General features: G+C 37.6%; 1 protein-coding gene across 2 annotated transcripts; it reads right to left on the bottom strand.

Annotated features, from left to right (window-relative positions):
- Window positions 1-512: 512 nt before the first annotated feature.
- Window positions 513-22,597, bottom strand: mapk11 (mitogen-activated protein kinase 11). Of its 2 annotated transcripts, none has more exons than XM_028449259.1 (12): window positions 22,394-22,597; window positions 10,522-10,651; window positions 10,374-10,432; window positions 10,033-10,144; window positions 8,523-8,552; window positions 6,749-6,796; window positions 6,551-6,665; window positions 5,968-6,039; window positions 5,520-5,599; window positions 5,287-5,365; window positions 4,904-5,077; window positions 513-1,137 (listed from the first exon to the last, which is right to left on the bottom strand). In XM_028449259.1, the coding sequence occupies exons 1-12, from the start codon at window positions 22,504-22,506 to the stop codon at window positions 1,064-1,066; spliced, it is 1,086 nt and encodes a 361-aa protein (XP_028305060.1). In that variant the 5' UTR covers window positions 22,507-22,597; the 3' UTR covers window positions 513-1,063. The 2 variants fall into 2 exon arrangements, with proteins under 2 accessions (XP_028305060.1, XP_028305062.1); XM_028449261.1 differs by having other exon boundaries at window positions 10,522-10,747; window positions 22,394-22,511.
- Window positions 22,598-23,127: the final 530 nt, after the last annotated feature.

The following is a 23,127-nucleotide window of genomic DNA, read 5'->3' as shown; positions in this document are numbered from 1 at the left end:
CTAGGAACGCCCCCACCTCCAAGAGACACCTCTGACCTTTCGTCAAGTTACCGCCCACCGCAAAGCCCCTCCCCCTTCTATGTTCTCTTCCTTAGTTCAGCAAAAAGCACCCACCTCCGCATATATAGCTTTTCATTTACTTATTTTAAATACAAGTTTTTTTTAAATATTTGCTGCATTTTCCTAAAAAGTTTGGGTAGCATAGTTATTTGAGTGTGCTACAGAATAGTACTACACCCCCTCCCCCTTTAAGTCAGTGATGCTTAACATGTAGCTCATTGTGTCCTAATTTCTAATAAAGTATTATTCCCGCAGAAAACCTTAAAAACAAGAAACTTTTTAACCCCTTTTTACCTATTTTCTTTGGCCTTTGCCCTTTTTCAAAAAGTTCTGACACTTTTTCAGACTTTAGCTACTTCTTGCCAATAAATATCCCCTTTTCCTTATTTTTTGTCCATTTTTGCAAGTTCTTTTTGACACTTGTCCAATTTTTTTGGCCAAGTTTCATCCAAATAAGCTAGCTTTGCTTTTCCTTTTTACACTACATTTTGCCTCTTTTTGTTCCACATTTTTGCCCTTTTTGACTATTGTTTACCACATTTTGCATACCACCTGCTTCCTCTTTATTTGCCAAGGTTTTGGCAACTCTTGACCTGCTTTTGGCCAAATTTAGTCATTTTACACTCTTTTCTTGCCACGCTTTGCCACTTTTAGCAAAGTGACGATGCCCAGTCCACCTCTGGTATAGACTGTGATGTTGATTTGAATGAAGAAAAGATAAAGTTCCTATTGTTGCTTTGGAAATCCTAGTGTGCATTGTCTTTTCCCGTGACAGACCCTCACTTGAGTAGCAAAAGCAGGACTGTTACTTAAAGTCCTGTTGTTTTCTGTGTTCCCTGATGTAACAAAGGTTCCAAGTTTGACTCTCAGATAGAAAAAAAAGAGCAACATTCATCACAGGAGGGAGTTCTTTCGTTTGGACCCCCCTGTATTTGCAATGTGTGGGTCTCCTCCAACACAATTCAGTTAAGTCTTTGGAGGATGAGGTGGAGCAGGAGCAGCATTACTGCTCCACCTGAAGGCTGTTCTTCTTACTGCCAGAAGCTGTGAAGCTGTTGACCTCTTCAAATACCAGCTCTGAGGAGAAATTAGAAAAGGAAACAAAGATTATGAGCACAGGGTGTACGGAAGAGGCTCAGGGCCACTTAAAAAAAAAATATAAAAAAAAACAGAGCCAGTAGTGGATGAAAAAAATTAGTGAAAAGAAAAAAAAAAAAAAACAGGGACAAGAAAGAAGAAGAAAAAAAACAGAGCGAGTAGTGGAAGTAATTTTATTTATTTATTTATTTTTTTAAATAATTAATTTTTTTTAGTCTTGATGTTTTTATTTTTTAGTCCTGTTTTTTTTTTTGTTGTTTTTTATATTGGGACGCTTGCAAGCTCCTCCCACATAAAAAAACAGGTGGAGACGGGCAGTGTGTTTCTGAGTGGCTGGAGGAAGAAAATGAGTGAAAAAGACCAAATTTTCGGATTTCCAGAGGAATGTACGAACCCCTCGCTCATGGAGAAAATCCGAAAATTTGGTCATTTTCACTCGTTTTCTTCAAAAAAAAAAAAATCAAGTCTAAAAATAACAATATTAATAATAATAAAATTAAAAAAAAGATTACTTCCACAACTCAACCTACTTCTCTCGTCTCCTTTTTCGGCATGTACAAAAAAAAAAAAAAAAGAGAGAAAAAGAAAACTTCTGTGAATGCAACCATCTCGGAAATAAACTGAATAAATAAAATTAAAAAAAATACTCGCTCGGTTTTTGTTCCTGTTTTTTTTTCACTACTGGCTGTTTTTTTTTTAGTTTTTTTTTTAGTGGACCTAATCCTCTTCCGTACAGGGTGAGATAAAAAAAGTAGAAATGTACAATAGTATTGTCAGCCATTCCACTGATATGTTATATTATATTATATACTGATAATAGAGTTTTGTTTGCTCTATGACTCACATTTCCCATTGAGACACATGGAAAAATGAAGTGTTTTGATGATTGCTATAATGTGGTTTAGTGAGTTTTGAAATCTTCATCATTGCCTAATCCAAAATGTGTTGCTAGCGGAAGAAAGTGTTCCTGCTTTCACTTCCTTTAATTTGAATTCAGGGCGTTAACAGTTTAATAGATGTAACATCTGAACACATTGAGTCTCCATACATCCTTTAGAGAAATAAAGAAAAAAAAAACAATTTATTTTTTTGTGTTACTGCCTCTTCGCAACAGAAATGTAGAATTCATGAAAATATTGCTATTACATATTTAAATATAATTTAAATTCAATGACATATCCACGTCAGTGAAAAACCAAATGGTTTTGCTGAAGATTATCCTACAGACACTCCAACTAATAAATAAATACATCAATAAATAAATGAATAAAAACAAATACCAAATCCTTGAAAATTGAGATTCTTAATGTTTAACTTTAATGCCAGATATATTCTATTTAGAAAAACGTATAACTACCTTAAAATAACAATATTGTAATGTTTGTTTTTCATTGACATTTTTCTGGGATCTACATTTAGTCTCAGCACCAAAACTTTTTAACTCATGAGATGTCACGGAAACAACCAGCTTATGTAATATTAAAAAGAAATAATAATCCATTGGATTTCATAGACACTCAAAGAACAACAAAAACAAACAAACAAATCTAAAACTAGAAATTATTATGTTGGAAAATGTTTGTTATTGAATATTTTGTAACACTTTACTTGAAGTTTTATGCATGAGGCTGCAGTTTTTAGATGAACTTTTTAGATCAGCAGCCAGCATGGATAGTAGATTCTTAAAGTTACCAGCCACAGAATAGATTGAAGCGTTGTTTTTTCTAATTTCGTTGATTGCGGAAATACATTAAAATGGTAAAAATATATACATTTAATTTAAAAACAATGTTGTAACAATGCCTAAAAGGTGCAATATGGAACTTTTGGTGTGTAGGAGAGCATTTTATAAAGTATATTCTCATAACTTAACAAACAAACTTAACTCAGATTAAAATTGAAGTAATCAGTACTAACTTCTTTTCAGATTCTCTTTTATCTTAATTTTCCCCTGTGTCGGCAGCAGCCTTCCTTTTTTGCAGTTTAGGATTTTCAACACCCGATAAATATATCCACGTGTTTGTTTGTTCCTAACTAATTTTACATCATCATTCCGTCTGACTTCTCTGATAACAAACCATAACAGTCACGCTAACGTAAGCACGTAGCCAATTGTTGTCTGACACGTCACAACATAGTGTTCATGGGAAATGTAGGATTAGTACAACCAGCAGTGTTGCCAGATATACATTACGTTTTAAAGTCTAAACACACACATTTCTTGGTGGAAAACAGCCCAATCTGCTAAAAATGTTGCAACATTGTTTCTGCAGCCTGTCGATTCAAACTTCACCAGCCAAAATGGCTAGTAACGCTACAATGCTACCCGCCAAAGTTCATTTTTACCCGCATTTGGCGGGTGTTCATTTAAAGCCCTGGCTGTCTTTATCTGTCATTAGCATGAATAAAGTGTCCTGAAGGCTGTAATTGTCGTTGGCTAAATTATGATAAAATGATGGGATCTAGTGGGGTTAGGTACGGTTAGGGTTAGTGTAACGAGGGGTTAGTAGAACCTTATAAAATCCGCGTTAACGGAATCGAGGACGGAATCGACCAATGAAAACGGTTAAATGCGGAAATGGACAAAATCAGCATGAAACGGCGTCACCGTGGGGCAAGGAACATTTTTTTTATGAGGAAATGTTTCCGGGTACTGCTGATTAGGTGTCCCTCTTTCTGTCCTGGTTGCATTAAACTCATATTAAACCACCCCAAACACCCTCTGAAACAACGCGAATCATCACTGACTCCTAAATAAAGAGTCACCATTGCCCGTTTAACTTTGCTGCGCCCGTAAAGCAGCGGTGCTCGTGAAAACGTGATCAGCTTTAATCATCTTCCCCTGCTCAGTGTTTGAACTGTTGTGTCTGGCTAACTAAGAATAACTCAGTCCGTGCGATCCTTTAGTTCTTTTTATTCCAGCTTTTTGTCCGTGCCTTGTAGCTACACAACCGTTTCAGTGGGAACTTCCGGCTTTACAAAATAAAAGTCTGTTGGAGCAACGTTATTAGAATGTTACATTCTAACAACATCTCATCAGAGCTACAGAAGTTAGTATAATTTAAATTAGTTTGATTTAAACTAAGTTGATCAAAACTTAATCATTAAACCTGATCAGATTCAGTCAACCATTGATTCCTGAGAGGAAATATGGTGACATTAATGCTCTTCTCATACATCTTTAAGTGACATATAAATAATTCAAAAGGAGCAGTCAGAATAATCCATGTCACGACAACTTTTATCTACATTTTATTTGTATCTAACTTTAGTTTTTACATACATTTTTGTTTAATTATGAGTTTTTTTTTTAATTTATTTTGTTTCCTCACGGGAGTTAAAAACTAATATTTTCTTAAAAAAATTATAAAATATTTCTAAAAAAAATGGAATTAAAAAAATTAAAGTGGAAAAAACGGAATTTGGGAAAAATAAAATGGATTTTATAGAGCCTTATATTAGGGGTTAGAGTAATGAAAGGTTAGGGTAACTAACAACACTTAATGACAGCCTTCATCACATCTTATTCATGCTAATGACAGGTCTCATGTCATAATAATGACAGCGTAATGTCAGCCTTTATGTATAAAACTTCAACTTAAGTGTTACCAAATATATTACACAAGATAAGATTTGGGGAAATAATTTGGTTGGGGGGGGGGGTGGGGGGTTTGTCCCAAAGAAGTCATTATAACTTCAAGGATTTTCAGGGGCATAAGAAGGTAATGGTTGACATCAGTTTTACCTTTCCATTCTTCCAGAGTTCTGTCTTTGCTCTCCAGTGTTTGGTCGTAGGGTGGGGCCTCTGGCTCATCATCGGGATCATGATACTGTGAGAAGTACGGGTGGGAGAGAGCCTCACTGGCAGAGATCCTCTCATCACAGTCTAGGACCAGCATACGCTTCAGTAGATCAACAGCTGACATGAAGGCAGAAGCCCATAGAAGGATCATTAAATGAGCTCAGCAAAGAGAGGAGACTTAATGATATGTTTGCTCATAAAACGGTAAAACTCTACGTGAATTTCAATTTGACACTATGAAGAGAGCAACTCGAGCCTTGGCAGATCATCGATGTTGCCTTATTGAATTTTCCATTGTATAATCCAATCTGTGGTGCACCACCCACCTAGTGGATTTGCTCCTCTGAAGATCTTTTCCAGGTCTTGTTGAGGCATGAAGGGCAGAGATTGGATGTATTTCTGTGCCTGCACAAAGATACCACCATTCATTCCATCTATTAGCATGTGTCAGATAACTGTAGTCATCATTCAATCGCCCTCACACTCACACAATGTCCAGGAAACACTGACTAATCACAAAGGCTTCTTTCAACACAAACACTGTTCATTATTTCCTCACATGCTCAGAGCAGATCTTCTTTAACAGATCTGGTGTTGGCGTCCCAACAACCTCCATGATTCTCTTCAGCTGGTCAATATCTGGGAGCAGCACCAGTCAAGGACCCGTTAACCAGTTAAGAGAATAAAAGTGTTATTTAATATCATCCGATTACAGAAAGTCAGCAGTTTTTTTCCTCTAAACGTCCAAAGATCAGTTAATCAAATTAGATGTCGAGTTGCTTTTAGACCCTCAATACAACCACAGAGTTAATTCAGCCTTTAGAGACCACTTCCATCCACTCCTGAAAGCCTGTCTCAGATAATACAAGTCCCTCTCCAACCAGTCTAGCATTGGGATCTACTCTATTTCGGGGTAATGCAAAAACACTTTAGAGCAGCAAAGGGAAGTTTACCACAGAGAGAAGAACATGTTGTAAAACTGGACTCATGCAATGATGGAAGGATACAGTCAGTCCCAGGAAACAGGACTTTCCCTTTCAGCAGCTCTCCCATTATGCATCCCACTGACCAAATATCAACTGTAACAGAAACACCACAAGAGGAATCAGAAGATGTGAAAAACTCAACATTAATATCAACAGTTTGACTATATTTCCTAGAGTGTCCCAATCCAATATCGATATCCGTCCGATATCAGCCTGAAAACAAATATCGGATTCAAGTTTCAGATTTTTTCCAATTCATTTTTAATTTATTGTATTCAATTGCAGAATACTGTAGATATTATGTTGAAGGTTGAAATGTATGTAACAAATTGGTTAATAATAAATGGGTCAGTTTTTCTCATACCCACTGTTGCTGACTATTGTTCTCTGTTTGAGTGACATCACATGATCAAGTCTTTTCTAACATTCCACACTACAAAATAAGTCATTATTATTATTTTTCTATAAAAGGAAAAAAAAAGTAATAAAAGTATGTATGATTCATGCTGATATCCGATCAATATCGGCCGATTCGCAAGGTTGCAATATTGGCATCGTATCGGAAATGAAAAAGTTGTATCAGGACATCCCTAATATTTCCCACCGTTCTGATTGTAGTGCATCCAGTTCAGCATGATCTCTGGTGCCCGATACCAGCGAGTCGCCACATATCCCGTCATCTCATCGTCTGTCTGTCGGGCCAGGCCAAAGTCAAGTATCTGGGGGGGAGGAGTCAATGTCTAAGTAATGTTTCCAGGAAAATATAACTTTGCACATGAATAGAATGAACTTCTGTATTTACCCTTAACTCACAGTCTTCATTCACTGCAACGTTACTTGGTTTGAGATCCTGGAAGAAGTCAACCAAACGCATGTCCCAACAAAGTAATTACTGTTTATTTTCTACATTTTTAGGGTTAGCATGAGGGTTGGGGTCAATTATACTTGTAATTGCGGAATTGATAATTAATTACAAGTGTGGCGCAATTACAATTTAACAAATCTGTTGCTGTCGTATTTGTAATTAAATTGTAATTGAGTTCAGAAAATTGACTTTACAATTGTTAATGCCATGACAATTCATTAAAAACTCTCAATTATAATTTAACGCAAAACCGGGGAACCATGTTACAGTTCTATGTACAGTTCTACACATGTGTAGCTAACAATTATTAAAATATGTTTCATATCAAGCTTTCCCACATTTTACCATTTAAAAAAAAATTGAAATCGAGGGGTATAGTGACACAAAGAAGGCTCAGACGCCCAAACAAAAAATATTAAAGCCTATATTTTCATTGATTAGGAAACCTAACAAGGTAACCAATAGATAGGAAAGAATCAAGATCATAGATATTTGTTTTTAGTGTGTTTTACAGCTGATTTAGGACCTGCTATCATAACAGATGTTAACAGAAAGCTAACACAAGAGAAAGGTTAACTTTTATTAGGTTATTTATTTCACGCTCAGTAATTGTAATTGAACTTTAGTAATTAAGAACGTGATTGTAATTGAGGATAAAAAAATATTGTAATTTATTGTAATTGGAAAATATGCTTGTCGCTGTAATTGTAATTGAATTATAATCAAACATGGATAATTAAAAACATAATAGCAACTGAAAAATGTAATTGACCCCAACCCTGGTTAGCATCACTTAAAGGTGCAGTCTGCAACACTTAGAAAAGTGACTTTTTGTCATATTTGCTAAAGCTGTCTCTATGTGAGGACAGCTTTACATGAAACTAGTAGTTTGTGTGATAAAAACAGACTCATTGAGCCCCGCCCCACCGCTGCTCCTGCTGCCTTTGGCAGATTGCCAGAATGCACCACGACCGAGCAAAAAAAACCAATCAGAACCAGGATTGTGTTTGATGGGCTGTCTGACAACTGTTGCTTACAGGCCCCGCCCCTTTCCCGGAGCTAGAGCACCATCTTTTTTACAGTGTATGGTCTGGAGGAGTAGAAGATGGAATTGGTGACTTTTCTGCTTGAAAGTTAATTACTGCTGCTTGATTTACAACATGTTTGATTTGTAATTGTTACACTAGAACTCTGTGGTGCATGTGTTGTTTATGTGCACGCAGCAGCCTCCGTGTGGGCTGCTGTAAGTGACACTGTGTTGTTGCTGCTGCTGCTGAGGTGTGTGCACATTGAGAGAGAGAGAGAGAAGTGCTGCAGTAATATGCTTTTAACAGAGCATGTTATATTACTGTGATGTTGCTGTCTGGCTAACGTTAGCTTTTTAGCTCCTCTGGGGGAGGGACTTTGGAAAGTTTGGAGGCAGGGCAAGAGAGCAGCGGGGAAGGAGGGAGAGAGAGGGATCTGAAAGTTGCGGACTGCACCTTTAATGGACTATTCTTGTTTAATGTATTCTTTGTTCTTTTTTTTACCATTACTAAATATACAGTACAAATGAGAAAACACATTCATGGACTAAAGACATTCTCCTCATAAAGCAACGGGAAACCACAATACATTTTAGCATTTTTGCATTTTTGCACTTTGTATATTAGATGTAGTTTGTATTTTTGTTATCAGAGGTCAGTGGAACATAAAGAGACACTGGACTCACTCTGTGGATCAATCCAGCTGAATGGATGTACTGTGGAACAGGCCATAGTATGGTGGGACAGGAGAGTGCGGGGAGGAGAGAGAGAGGACAGAGGTCAACAGAGCAGTTCACCACATTAGCTCCTGATTACAAAGAGAGGCTGCTTTGGTTACATCCATGGTAACCATGGCGGGCCGATCAGCCAAGCTGTTAAACTGTGGAGGAGTCAGCTGGTGATCTCATGGAGCGATTTGTGTCATAGAGAAATTCTGCCAGACAATTATTATTCAGCAACATGTATGTTTGCTTAATTTTGATGAGACAGACTTCATTAAGAAACAACAAAAAAAACACAGATGAAGCAGCAACTATCCACAATTAAAATATCATGAAATAAAAATAAATAAATAATAGAAGTAATAGTAATAGAAGTAGAATCAAAATCAAGGTATTCTGAAAAACCTAATCACTAGTATAATAAAATAAAGAAATATAAGAATACTGCACTATAAACCAAATTAAAATTATACTAAATAACACAGATTGTGTGTTTACATCATATGTTTTTTATTAATGTTCTAAACCAGCAATTCTCAACTGGTGGGTCGGGACCCAAAAGTGGGTCGCAGACCTGTACTGGGTGGGTCTCCAACAGCTGGTCAAAAATGAATAAATACTTAATGCCTCTCATGTTGGACTTGCCTTTTATTTTGAAATAAACTTTTCTTTCGACAGGCATGCTGTGAACGGCATGTTGCACAGGAAAATATATAGATTCATGATTTAAAAAAGACTGTACATGTGTTTTCAACAGCTATATTTCAAACACTAAATTTTGTTGCTTGAATTCTAAAAAAAAAAGTGGGTCACAATTTAATGACCGTGGAAAAATGTGGGTCCCAGGGTGAAACCAGTTGAGAACCCCTGTTCTAAACCACAGGTCCCCAAACCCCTGGCCGTGGACCAGTACTGGTTGTTGGACGATTTGGCCGCAAAAAAGAATAAAAAAATTATTTTAAAAAATGAAATGCATTTTATTTTCATTAGTGTTCCGGTTGTTTTATTTTGGGAAAAAAAAAAATGCCACTACAGTTTTTGCGAGCATCACTCCTTCGCTCATTGTCCTTGTGCAGTGGGATCGTGGTAGTTTTTGGGTGCAGGGTACGTAGAATAAATGTTAATAACATGAAGCTATTGGGAACTACTAAAAAAAACAACATCTGCTTCATAAATAATCTGTTTAATTAAATCTTGACTGCGGCTTGCTCTCAGTCAAAGATCAAGTGAAAATACACAACTAAATAAAAAACTAAAATGTACTTAATCCCTATTTCATTAATAGTCTTTTATTTAATTGTGTACACTACATTTTATTTTTTATTTTATTTCTTTTCTATGTTATAGTGTTTCTTCTTTTCATTCATCTGTAAAAAAAAAAAATTGCTATTTCCCCTGGGATAAATAAAGTATAACTGATTCTGATACGTTTGAGACATGTAGTAAACACACAGAAGGGCTGATTGTGATTTACCTTAAGGCCGCGGAGAAGCTGGTAAATTAAAAACTGCACGTGTTCGTCAGACAGCCTCTGGAATTTAACAATGTTGTTGAGGTCTGCACCCATCAGGTTAGTCACCAGGTAGCTGGAAAAAAAACAAAAGTGCAATTCAGTTGAAGTAAAAAGGGATGGGGGATGATAATATATTGCTGCCATGGCAACCATTGCACATCTCAACCAGCATGTAATCCCCCCCAGGATCCTCTCCAAAGCCATCACCATCTTATTAAGGACAAATTATTATTTTCTTGTGGAAAAAAAAACAAACTGTTGGTGAGAGCAAGGTAAGTGAAAGAAAGTAAATATATACTCACAGTTCGTTGAAGTTTTCTAAGGTAGCAGCGGGTGAGAAAACATCCAGCAGTCCAATTACCTGCAGAGACAAAGATCAATAAGAGAACAGAAACATGCAGAGAGCTGCGTCTCACTGTCTCTGGGAGTTTATAGTTTGCCAGCACTAACATTCTCATGTTTCATGTGCTTGAGCAGCCTCAGCTCTCGGTACGAGCGACGACTATGAATCAGAGCCTGGAAAGGCCTGGAAAGTTTCTTCACCGCAACCTTTTGCCGTAAGACGACATCGTAGGCCGAACTGTGGAGAGATAACAGACGGGAAGAAACAAAAACACCAAGATGAGACGTGCAGCTGAGCTCCTTTATAAATGAATATCAGCTCGCTGTGAGGATTCTGTATCACAAGGAGAGAAAAGAGAGAGAGAGAGATTTTTTTGATTTTACAAAAACACTTTATTTTCACAGGTTTAGTTTTCACAATTCAATCCAATAAAAGTGCTAATGCATTAAAAACCCAGTATGTTTTTTGGTTTTGTTTTTTAAAAAAAAGACAGTTTAAGCCATAAAAACATGCGGAAAAGCCAACTCATCATCAACAACTGAACAAACATTATTGTTAAAACACCATCGCTGTTTAAAAGCGTCCAAGTCTCCAATGTGTTTATAAAATCTCAAATCTAGCCAGATTCTCGCCCTTATATTGACCAGCCATATTGCCTCAGCCTCTTGTCCTTCTCTGTTCTCTACCCTGTTCTTTCTGCTTATATAAATGGCCATTTTAGCTTCACCTGAGAGGTAATTGAGGAGCTGCCACTTTTCTTTTTGTTCTTTTTTGTACTTAGTTCCCATGATAAAAACCCTCTCAGTAAAAACCACATCAAAGAGACTAAAAACCAATGTTAAAAGAGAGAAGAAACTCGTGAGTCTCTTACACTCTGTAAAAACATGGTAAACAGTCTCTCGAAGGCAACAAAAAGGACAGGTATTAAGAACAGCAGAATTAAAAACAGAAATAAAAGCATTGGAGGCATTGGAAGATCCCGCCACAGGGGGGGGGGTACCCCCCGGTCAGGCGGAGCTGGATCCCCCCGCCTCGGACAGGCATTCACGGTGTGTCCCTCCTCATTACAACCGAAACATTTCATAGCCGATGAGGTGGCAAATATCACGTAGTCATAATCATCTACTTTAACACGGAAGCAGAGGTTGAGGTCCGCATCCCAGTTGTTAAGTATCACAAACAGCTGTCTACGGTGAGACACTACGTGTTTCAGCAGTGGAGATCTACATCCAGACAGAATCTTTTTGATGGGTGACACCACCTTCCCATGTCTGGAGAGCTCTCTGCTCAGAAACTCATCGGTTATGAAAGGAGGGACGTTTGACAGGATGACCCTGGTGGACGGCTGTGTCAGCGGGGCCACCTGTACAAACATTTCATTCACCGTGATGCCTGACTCGACTACGCGGTTCACCTTCTCCACCTGATCCAGGAAGATGACCACGGCACTGTTCATCCGAGCGGCCGACCTCACACTGTCGTGCCCAACCTTCTCTTCCACAGCAAGCCCAATGTCCTCCACACTACACGGAAAGCTGGTGTTGATTTTAATGCCATGCTTTCGCGTGAGGTGGGTAAACGTGACTCCATTTACCATGGCGTCTTTAAACGCCGACCGGTAAAACCCCGGCAGGAGAGAAAAGAAAAGCAAACACACACACTAACAATAAACTTAAAGTGACAACTACAAACAATAAACCACATTAAATTTAAACTATATTAAACACACTCACTCAGCGTCTCACTCCACGCCACTCACTCACTCATGCATGCGCACAGAGAGAGAGAGAGACTGAAGAGAAAGTAATGGAACAAGGAAGGATAGGATGTCTGGGCCTGAAAAAGGAGCCGCTGTTCTTTATCAGCTGCCTCTTTTGAAATGGAAATGTCACTTTTAGTTTTTACAGTGAACAGTGAGTACTGCTGCTGCTGCTGCTGCTGTTATTACTCAGTGGTCCTACTTTCATTGCAGCTGTGCAAGTCCCCTACTAACAACAACCAACACATAATATCAATAATCATTAATAGATCAGCAATGCATTGGTGGAACAGGAAGTCAACAATAAAAACCCGACTTATTACATTCTATTTATCGCGAGGTTTCGTTCAGCGGTATGCTATCGATTCACTGGCGCCAAATATTGATTTTTTTTTTCTTTTCCCCTTATTACACAAGTTAAGTATAGGGCCCTATAAAATCCATGTTAAAGGGGGGTATCATGTTTTTTTTTCAGGCACATAGTACCATTTCATAGCATACTCAAATAACTATGCTACCCACATTTTTTGGGAGAATGCAGCAAATATTTTTTAAAAATCTTAAAAAAAAAAAAATTCACCTCTGTCTCTTTAAGAACCTCCAAGCTTGTCTGATGCATCCATGAACACTCCTTCAGTACTCATAAAAACACGCATGGATGTTGTTTACTTCTGTTTTTCTGTGCGCTGTATCTGGCTACTTTCTACATTTTTGAATGGTTATGAAAGTGAGGAATGCTAACATACGGTCGGAGGAAAAGTGATCTCTCCCCTGCCACTGGTGCATCTTTGGAATGTAGTTCATTCCAAAGATGAACTACAACCATTGTTGACCAATTGTTTCATCCAAAAGAGGGCTGTTTTCTTCTAATCAACACGCAGTTATCTCTCAGCTGTTTGCTGTGACTGCAGCTGTTTTTGACTGAGCTGGAAGCGGGAAGGGGTGCAAGCTTAATTTACATTTTTATTTCATTTTTTATTTCAATGCGTGCATTAATGAGTACAGACAACATAAGCCTAGGGTTTCTTACAAAAGTATTTAAAATAAGTAAATCAAAAGCTAAATCTGCAGAGGCGGGTGCTGTGGGCTGAACTAAGGAAGTGAACTTAGGAGGGGCCTCGTCCCCAAGGCGGAGCCTCGTCCCTCAAGCAAAACAGCAGGAAAATGGCTGCAGGCAGGAGATTTAAAGATTACTCAAAAAATATGTGAATCAATCTGAGAAACAATGGAGGTATGTTTTTCAGAAGGGAATGACACTAAAATGCTTGAAAAAGTGTTTTTTACGATACCATCCTTTAACGGAATCATGCACTGAATCAAATGGACAGAGTCGGCATGAAATGCATCACCGTGAGACAAGATTTTTTTTTTTATGGGGTAATTTTTCTGGGGAGGGCTTTCCAGGGTGCACCACCCTCCCTCTCCCATCTTAGCTGCATTAAATACCACCTAAACCACCTGAAACACCATTTAAATTGCCAAAAAACTACACAAATCATCACTGACTCCTAGATACTGTAGTATATTGTATTCCTACTGAAGTGTACACAGAGGAGGTGATGGAGGAAATGTAGGAGGTCATGGAGGTGAAAAATGAAGCTGTTCGAAAATAAATAAGAGGAAATACAGGAAAAAATACAAGTGAAACAGTGAGGAAAGGAGTGCAAAGGTTGCAAACAGATAAAAGAAGAAACATTAGTGGATATAAACGATTTCATACTATTCATGGTAGATGTAATAAACTGCTCTGCTTAAACTGAAAAGATCAAAATAATCATAAAGCCAGCAGAAAAATTCTTGGGATTTAAGAGTTTAGGGTTTGCAAGAAGTAGGGGAATCATTACATGGAGGAGTGATGAGTGTCCAGTCTCAGTCTGTGACTGAGGAGCGCTCTTTGTGGTCATAGTTAAAACTCAAGGCACAGAACTGGGATAGCACAGCGTAAACAGCACATAGATATAGACTACATGAGGGGAAACACAGGACCTGTGGAGGGCAGCAATACTCCTTTGATGCGTCTGCCGACCAGTGCCTGCTTAACTTTGCTGTGTCTGTAAAACTCCATCCGTTTCTCGTCAAGAGCAGCGACGCTCTGGGCAGCTTCACCTGCTTTTGATCCACATCTCATCAGAGCTACCCAGACAGCATGCATACGTCTCACTGATATCGGCCTCAGATCCTGCGTCAGCATTCTACTCCTAATGCGTCATTGCGTGTGTTTTTTTCCCCCCAAATTGGTGATACCACTTATAAAATAGTAGAACTGTAAAATGTCACTTCCATGAAGTGACATTGCTATGCTGCTGAAAATACATTTATGATCATGAACTGTGTTTCTCTTTATTTTGTCCACACATAATAAGCTATTTAGTATATTGTTTTTGTTGTTGTTGTTGTTGTGATATTGCCATATTCCTATCAGATTTAAGTAAATACTCGACTATGGATATGGAGATATTTATACTAATTGAATGAGCCGAGCTAAATAAAGGTTAATATAAGCTGTAGAGAGGCCGCACTGAGCATCTTTAATCCATCGTCCAAACGCTGATGTCTCCGCGACGTCTGCCCAATAAACAAACGCTCTCCATAATACGTCTCGATGATGCAACTTCATTCATCGTGCCGACGTCGGCGAGATGTATGTGTGATATCAGGGTACAGAAGATCCGTGGGAAAGGTTGCTTGTCATTGTGGACGAGGCCATCGATACCAGGGTAATGCACTGACTGAAATGTTTATTTTTCATATGCAGTGAAATTATCCAGTTTTCATAAAACAAGTTCATTCAGCATTGATATGTGTCCATGTTTACAGATAAGTTGATAATACTAGCACTGAAATTAGTTTTTTTCTGCATTCATTTTGTTTCGAATGATTTAATGCTAATTTGCACAAACATCATTAAGAATATTTTGGTGAAACATTATTTTGTATCAGAAAGACTTAAACATAACACCAGGACATTGGACTAGTTGTGGTCAGTGTTAAGAAGAGCCACTGTACAGTATACACTTTGTTTTACTTGGCTGTCATTCCTGTGAAATGGATTCAGTGCAGTCAATAAAATCTGAATTCCTTCAGTGACACAGATATCGTAATGTATCGTGGATGAATTTTCCCTGTGATATATTGTATCGTGATAATATCTTTATCATGGGCAAAAATATTGCGATATATCGTATCGTGAGGTACCTGGCGATACCCAGCCCTACTATTGACAAATAACTACTAATGAGTATTTGCTATTGAATCATTAGCCTGTAAATCATGCACTCAGCAATCTCCATAGTAACACTTGACTATTCTTTAGTATGCAGTGCTTTCAACAAATAGTACCACAAGCTATTTGGGTGCAAACAAAGAAACAGCATTACACTGTCGGGGGTTATGATATAAGAACTGATCAACATAACTCTCATACCTTTATTAGTGAACTCTCAGTTGTTATTTAATTGTTCTCAAGCTAAGGACAAAATATTATAAGTGGATTTGTTCAGGGTTTCGCAAGTTATAATGAAATGGTCATAGTTTAACTGTATTCAAGAAAATACTTAAATTAATATTAGAGCTCGACTTTTAAAAAAAGTGATAACTGATCTGATACATTTCCCGATACATGAAATAAGAACATTGACATACTGATATTAAAATATTTATATAACATACACAGTATATACTGTACATCAACACAAATTATTATAATACCCAAAATATGATTCAAGTCAAAACTACTCAATTAAAACACGATACTTTAATTACTGTTAACAAAAGGACTGTAAATCCACTGATAAGAAAAGGCAAATATGCAAAGTTAATCGTGCAAAGAGCCCAAATCATTGGCTGCACTGATTCATCAGCTGGGCTCTAGTTAATATATATTTATATACATCATATATCCAAATAACTATTTAAGGTTTATTGTGTTCTGCATCTGTCGTTAAATAATCAACAAACAAAAAAATACTGATAATGTTTTGATCGTGGAGCGTTCAGAGATCTTGAGCTGAACGTTTTGTAAACGTTTTGTTCTCTTTTCAAGTATGTCGACTTCCTCTATGAATTATCTTTACTTCTAACAGCGTAAAGCCATGTAGTTTTTTTTCTTTATTTAAATAAACCTATACAATTTATTATTCTTATGTCTGTGATTGTCCTTGTCTGAGGTTTATACAGTAACTCTGACACCAAGATTGGATGGATGGATGGATGGATGGATGGATGGATGGATGGATGGATGGATGGATACCAACAGCTACTGAATAACTGGTGACATGCTGCATGCTGTGCCGTCCCTTCAATTAAAGTGACTGCAGCAGGAATAAAAGGACTCAGAAAGTCTCACCAACACAACCCACTATTACGCAACCTTGTTACAAAACCAGTCTGAAAGAGACTTTTTAAAAAGCCATTATGAATGTGTGTGAGCACTGAGTACATGTTGTTCTTCAGACACCTGGTAGCTTCAAAATGTGCTACATTTTGTTTCCAACAACACAAAAACTCGGACAATGCTTGACTTCAGATGGAAAAAAAAAAAAAAAGAAACCAAAGTGCAAAACAAACGATGGACGAATCCTGTTAACCAACCATAAATATTATGGTAACACTGGCGACATGTAATGCTCACATGCTTGAGTAAGTTGCACTCTGGCAGAGTTGAGTGCATCCACATGGCCTGGGTTCTGAAATCACCTGCTGCCTGTCCACATGTCCCTGCTGGGCTTCAGCCAGCTCCCTGTAGGCGACCTAAAGCAGGCTTCAGTGCCTCAGCCAGATCATCTACCATACGCACTGCTATCACTTCTCACAGCCAATAGGACATTGATTTCTCACATCTCCTTCGCCTCAGTTTCTATGCAGTTGATAAATGATCTCCATGCAGCCAGAGTTTAAAAAAGAAGTTATAAAGTAGAGCTGTACAATTAATAACGATTTTGATTAAATTAACCTGATTGTCTTTGATTTTTATATTCAAAATGTAAAAGCCTTTTCTTTATACGCTGTATCTGTTTTAGTAGTTGCACTCAGAGTCTGTAACAGTGTATTTATATAGTTAGCCCATAGGAAATTTTACATTATTGGGTACATTTTTATTTATTTTTTTTGTATTTATTATTATTCTCGTTTAAAGCTTTTATTTTGCAGTCTAAACTGTTCACATATTTTGGGGTCAAAGGTACTAGCAGATGTTTTCCCTAACCATGATGAATAATTGCGATTAATAATCGTGACTACAATACTGATCCAAATAATCGCGAATATCATTTTGGCCATAATCGCGCAGCTCTAATATACATTGTGTTTATACCTGATTAACCAAATTAAACTAGGGTTGTCCCGATCCGATATCAACATCGGATATCGGCCCGATATCAGACTGAAAACGAATATCGGATATCGGATTCAAAATTTCAGATTTGTTTTTTTTTTTTTTTTGCAATTCATTTTTTATATATTTTATTCAATTGTAGAATACTGTAGATATTATGTTGAAGGTTAAAATGTATGTAACCAATTGGTTAATAATAAATGGGTCAGTTTTTCTCATCCCTATTTCTCATGACTATTGTTCTCTGGTTTTAAATACCTACAAATTCCCAACAAAAAAAAGTCATAGATCTCTTAGTTTTTAATTCATCTCTTTGTTTCAAAATCAAATTCCACTCTAAAAAAAGAGTCCTGAGCCCACGGATGTCTCGTGATAACCCTGGTGCGTACAAATACAATCAGCTCAGGGCGCTATCAACATCCCTTCATCCTATTTCCAATCGAAATCTCTGAAAAGAGACTCAATATTTGAAACGGGAGAAAATGAAGCAGCGTGTCATGTTTTATTCATAGCTATCATAGCAAATGAGAGGCTTCATGCCAAAGTTGTGTTTAAGTGAACAGATGCTATGCTACATATGCTGACATGAGATGAAAGCAAGCTTGATCAGCGTAAAACACGTCCTCTCTCCAGATGTTGTTTCAGCCAAACAACATTAAGTTGGCCCAGTTCAGAATGGGGGAAAAAAAGATGGTTTACAGTTCGATTTGGACTTTATAAGCCCTTCAAAATTTGTCTTTTGAGTAAAAGTCATGAGAAGTGCCTGTTCAATTATTAAATTAGGTTCTGTACTCAGATGCTAAATGCTCCAGTGTCTGCACTTTGCCTCTTCATTCTCTAATAGCTGCTATACACTTACGCCTAATGTGCTAGTCCTTTTCCTGATCTTCACCCTGCCCATAATAGATGGCATGAGCTTGTAAAAACCTTGATACAATGTCCCTTGAAATTGTGTTTGGGAAAACAAGCTGCTCAAGAGTGAGGTTTATTGTGAATCCCAGGGGATATAACAGATTTCAGGACTAACCTAACCCCCCATTTCCAATCTAAAGACAACCCTTACAGATGTCACACACTTGACACCCATCCCCCTAACCATGAGAAAGTCACACAAAGGCTGGAGATCAAAAATAACAATGCAAGGCGGCACTCGATGGGGTCCATAGGAATTCTGTTGGTGTATAATTTTGTTAACTCTAGGGCTGTAGTCAACCAAGAAAATGATTGGTCGACCAAGACTATGGCACACGTCGCAATTAGTCGACCAAAAAAAAAAAAAATTGGAGAATGAATGATCAGGTGCAGAGGAGGACGAGGAGAAAGAAAAAGAGAGACAAATATTTAGTTTTGTCTTTTTGTGGTGGTGATTTCCTTTAAACACAGACCATTTATGATGTGAACCTTATTCAAGCTTTGACCAGAATCCAACAAAGCAAAAGTGAAACCTACAGTTCTGACAGACATTAAGTATTTATATCAGAGCCCGACCTGAAACTGACAATTAAAACCTATTTTTTCCTCATACAAATGACATATTTATGTTTTTTTTAGTGGTAAACCTGCGCAACACTCACTCACACAGCTGTGTCTGGACATAGAATCAATTTTAGGAATTAAATAAAATATATTTGATATTTAATCCTTATCACCTATATAAGCGCATTGCATTGCACGGTATTGAAACTGATAATGTTGCTGGTCGACCAATGAAAATCTTAGTCGACCACGACGGCATCGACCAATTAGTCGACTAAATGACCAAAGTTTGCATCCCTTGTTAACTCTATCTTTTTTTATCTGTATTTATTGAGAGATTATTTCATAAATTAAATGCAAAGAAGAAAATAAGAAGAAATTAATTGAATAAAAACCTAAACGTAAAACAAAGTAGTAATGTGCCCTTCACATAAAGGTGAGACAGTGTTAAATATAAACAAAAACGTAAGGTAGTATTTTGTAGTAATAAATATATACAATATTGATGCAATACATGCCTTTTGAAAGGATCTTTACCTCCATCAATGAGGTCATATTTTCGACAGTGTTTATTTCTTTGTTAGTTAGTAAGCAGGGTTATGTCAAATAGGAGTATGACGATATCGCAATACGGCGATATATCGCGATATTTTTTTGCACGATCGATTATCGATATGCTTGCACTAAGTATGGATTTATTTATTTTTTTCACTAAAATGTGCAGGTAGGTCTTCACAGAAATGTTGTCACTGTTTGTTGAAGGAACCAATATATTGTTTACTGGAATATTGCACTATAGTGGTGTCACTGGTAAGAAAGACCCTATTTTTTGTTTACAGAAAGAACTATTGGAGATACCTATTCATTTACATTGGTATGTTGACACTTATTTACAGAAATGTTGCACTTAAATAGTGTCACTGTTCATAGGACACTTTTTCAATTTGTTGTCTTTCAGAGATATTAAATAAAAATTGCATCTTTTAACTTAATCTGTTTTTTTTTTCTTGTTATGTCATATATTATTGTAGATTGATTTCTAACCAATATATCGACAATCGTGGTACCGTCATATTGTGAGATAATCGTTATCGTGAGCTTTGTATCGCGTATCATATCGTATCGTGAGGTACCCAGAGGTTCCCACCCCTAATGTCAAAGTGATTATGATCTATACACTGACTCTGGATCAGTTTAAAAAATCTCTTATCATTGGCGAAATTTCCAAACTTCAAGTCTCGGTTTGTATTGACTGATCTTAATGAAATTTAACTCAGTTATTGGGTTGGTTCCTCAATTACCCAATCAAGTTTCATCCAGATCAGATCCGGATTGCTCAATTAATCATGATTTTTCTGGAACAAAATGGGTGTGTCCATACATTTGGACCTGCTGTATCGTTATTAATGGGGAATAGACATTTCTTCCAAGCCTTTAAAGTGTGAATGATCACTGAACCATAATCCGGATCACTGATCCAGATAACTGCAAATATCTAGCAAATAGGTTATTTGTGCTTGGCGGAGATTTGCGCTCTCAAACTGGTGAGTTCCTGATTCTTTCTAATACTTACTTCCTTAATAATGCCTCAAAATAGGAAACGTCCCTTTCCAACAATGACTTTATTAAGTAGAATTTTTTTCTCTTTAAATAGACTCATGTCAAAATGTTATGTTAATATCTAATTACTTAATTATTACACTTTTATACACTTTTCATTTGTACTGGGAGATCTTTTCACTCAATTTCATGTCACTGGGTGCTGTTTTGTATTTGTTGCTGAGACATTATGGTCTCTTGAGTGTTTCACAATGAATAATTCTCCTGTAGATATGATTATGGTTACAGCTTCCTGTGTGAGTAAGTGAGTAAGTGCCAAATTAATAATGACTCTAGTACTTTCTCAAATACAGTTGTAGAACCAAGGCTCCTTGTTCTTAATCTATGTAGTGACAGGAAGTTGCAACCCAAATAGAGGAAGTAGCATTCTTAAGAATAAGATGGAGAAAAACAAGATGAGTTCTCGCCACTGAAGGGCCAAACAACTGGTATTTTAGAAAGACTGCTGACTCAGCTGCTGTCTAGCAGTATGTTGACCGCTCCTTTTAAAGTGCATTTACACAGTTCTACAAACTAAGCATCCCTCCATTAATCCTTTTATTATAAGGATGCATGTCCTAACAAGGGGGAGAGAGTTTCTACCTTGCTTTTATGAGCTCCACAACGCTAAAAATAAACCATTTAGTTATAAAACAGAATGTACAGTATATTATCCAACTATATGTGCCAAACTCTATAGGTTTCACTAATGAGCATTGCTCAGTTTACATGAAATCCAACGGTACATTAAAAACTGGTATGTCCACGCTCATAGAAATGAGTGTAAAACAAGTTTTCCTCAACAGATTTGAAATATTCTTAGTAAACGTGAGCAGAGGTGTCCACAGTGGGCTTAAAGGACAGTGTAGTATTGATTCCAGGATCAGTGCAGATTATCTTAAACCTAGCTTTGACAAAGACTCATTAAAGAGGCCATGTTATGATGGGGATGCACTCATCATGGTTTGTGAGATTTATTTTTTTTAATTTGGTATATTGTGGTAGAAGACAATTATGTTTAATTTACACTGTATTATTCTCACTGACAACATCCAATTTAGCTTCACCATTGCAATCATGTTCTTGAAATTTTGACGAGCCCCATGGGAATTGTCGCACAAACCATCCATTGTCTTGTGTAATCATCAGCTTGCCATTAACAGCTTAATTAATATTGTTAGAGTGTCAGAAGAGGTTATCCCCCCACCCCCCAGCCCCCCATGACACGTTGCCATGGCAATGACATCCTGCCTTTAATGCGCTTGCAACAAAACTGTACAGGCTTGCATGCAATGAAGTAGGGGGGGTCATTTCTGAATGCATGGCATAATTAGACAGGAAGTAGACTGTGGGCGAAGGCGTGAGTTGTCTCTGCAGAATTGAGAGAAAGTCTCAAAGTTCTAGTGAGGTTGATAGCAGCAGATGAGGACAAACATCAGGGGCCAGGGCTCAGATACACAGAACATGACTGTTGTTGAGAAATGCCTTCTTTTTTTGACCAGGTCTTGTTCTTAGATTCCCTGACACACATAGTGTAGCTGTAGAGCAGCACAAGATGAAAACCAGCTCTGTCATCCTACACCAGTTCTCTCTTTATTAAACAATGACATGAAGGCAGCAGATCACATGATGTTTATAGGATGAAAGGCTTCATCCTGCACTTCATACAAGCTCAGTGCAACACTAATGCACATGTGATGCATCATGGACAGCGTTAGGTATAGATGTTAGTGGCTGTGCAGTGTGCAGCCTCGCCCCTCTACACACACGCGCACACACACACACACACACACACACGCGCACACGTACTCACCATACTGATCCATAAGCTCCCGAGCCCACCGGCGTCAGGTTCTGGTACCGCTCAGGGACCTCCCACACAGTCTTGTTCAGCTCCTGCCGGTAAAATCCCGGTCTAGCAGACATGTTCCTCCTCTACAGCAGCAGGAAACAAAGAGAAGAAGAGAGAGAAGGAAGGTTTGGAGACGGAGAATGTTCAGCTGTGTGCTGTCTGAGACTGCTGCACTACTACTACTCTCTCTCTCTCTCTCTCTCTCTCTCTCTCTCTCTCTCTCTCTCTCTCTCTTTCTCTCTCTTCTCAATTCAAAACAGCTTTATTGGTATGAGAAACAAGTTTACTTTGCCAAAGCAAATGTGACATAGAACGATGTAGACACAAAGAGATTAAGTGTAAAAATAAAAATAAAAATAGGCTTTCTCTATATATATGTAGAACAAAATTTACAATTAAGTAGAGCTGGGCGATTTTGCCTAAAAAAAAAAAAATTTTTGATTTTTTTTTTTTTTTTTAAAGAAAAATTCGAGTTTCGATTTTTTTATTATTTTTTTTTTTCTTCAATGCACTTAAAGCTGCTATCCGGTGTTTCTGAGAGAACATCTCGATATCCCGCCCTAAACAGCTCCACTTCCTCCCACTGCCTCTGCCAATCTACCAGAAGCCACGCTTCTACTTTTCCGCACACGCATCGCGGAACATAACAAGGTCGCATCGGGTCACATTGATATATGTCTATGGATCATATTTAC

This window comes from Gouania willdenowi, chromosome 6, assembly GCF_900634775.1.
Source record: "Gouania willdenowi chromosome 6, fGouWil2.1, whole genome shotgun sequence".
NCBI lineage: Eukaryota > Metazoa > Chordata > Actinopteri > Blenniiformes > Gobiesocidae > Gouania > Gouania willdenowi.
This window is presented reverse-complemented; position numbering and strand designations above follow the sequence as displayed.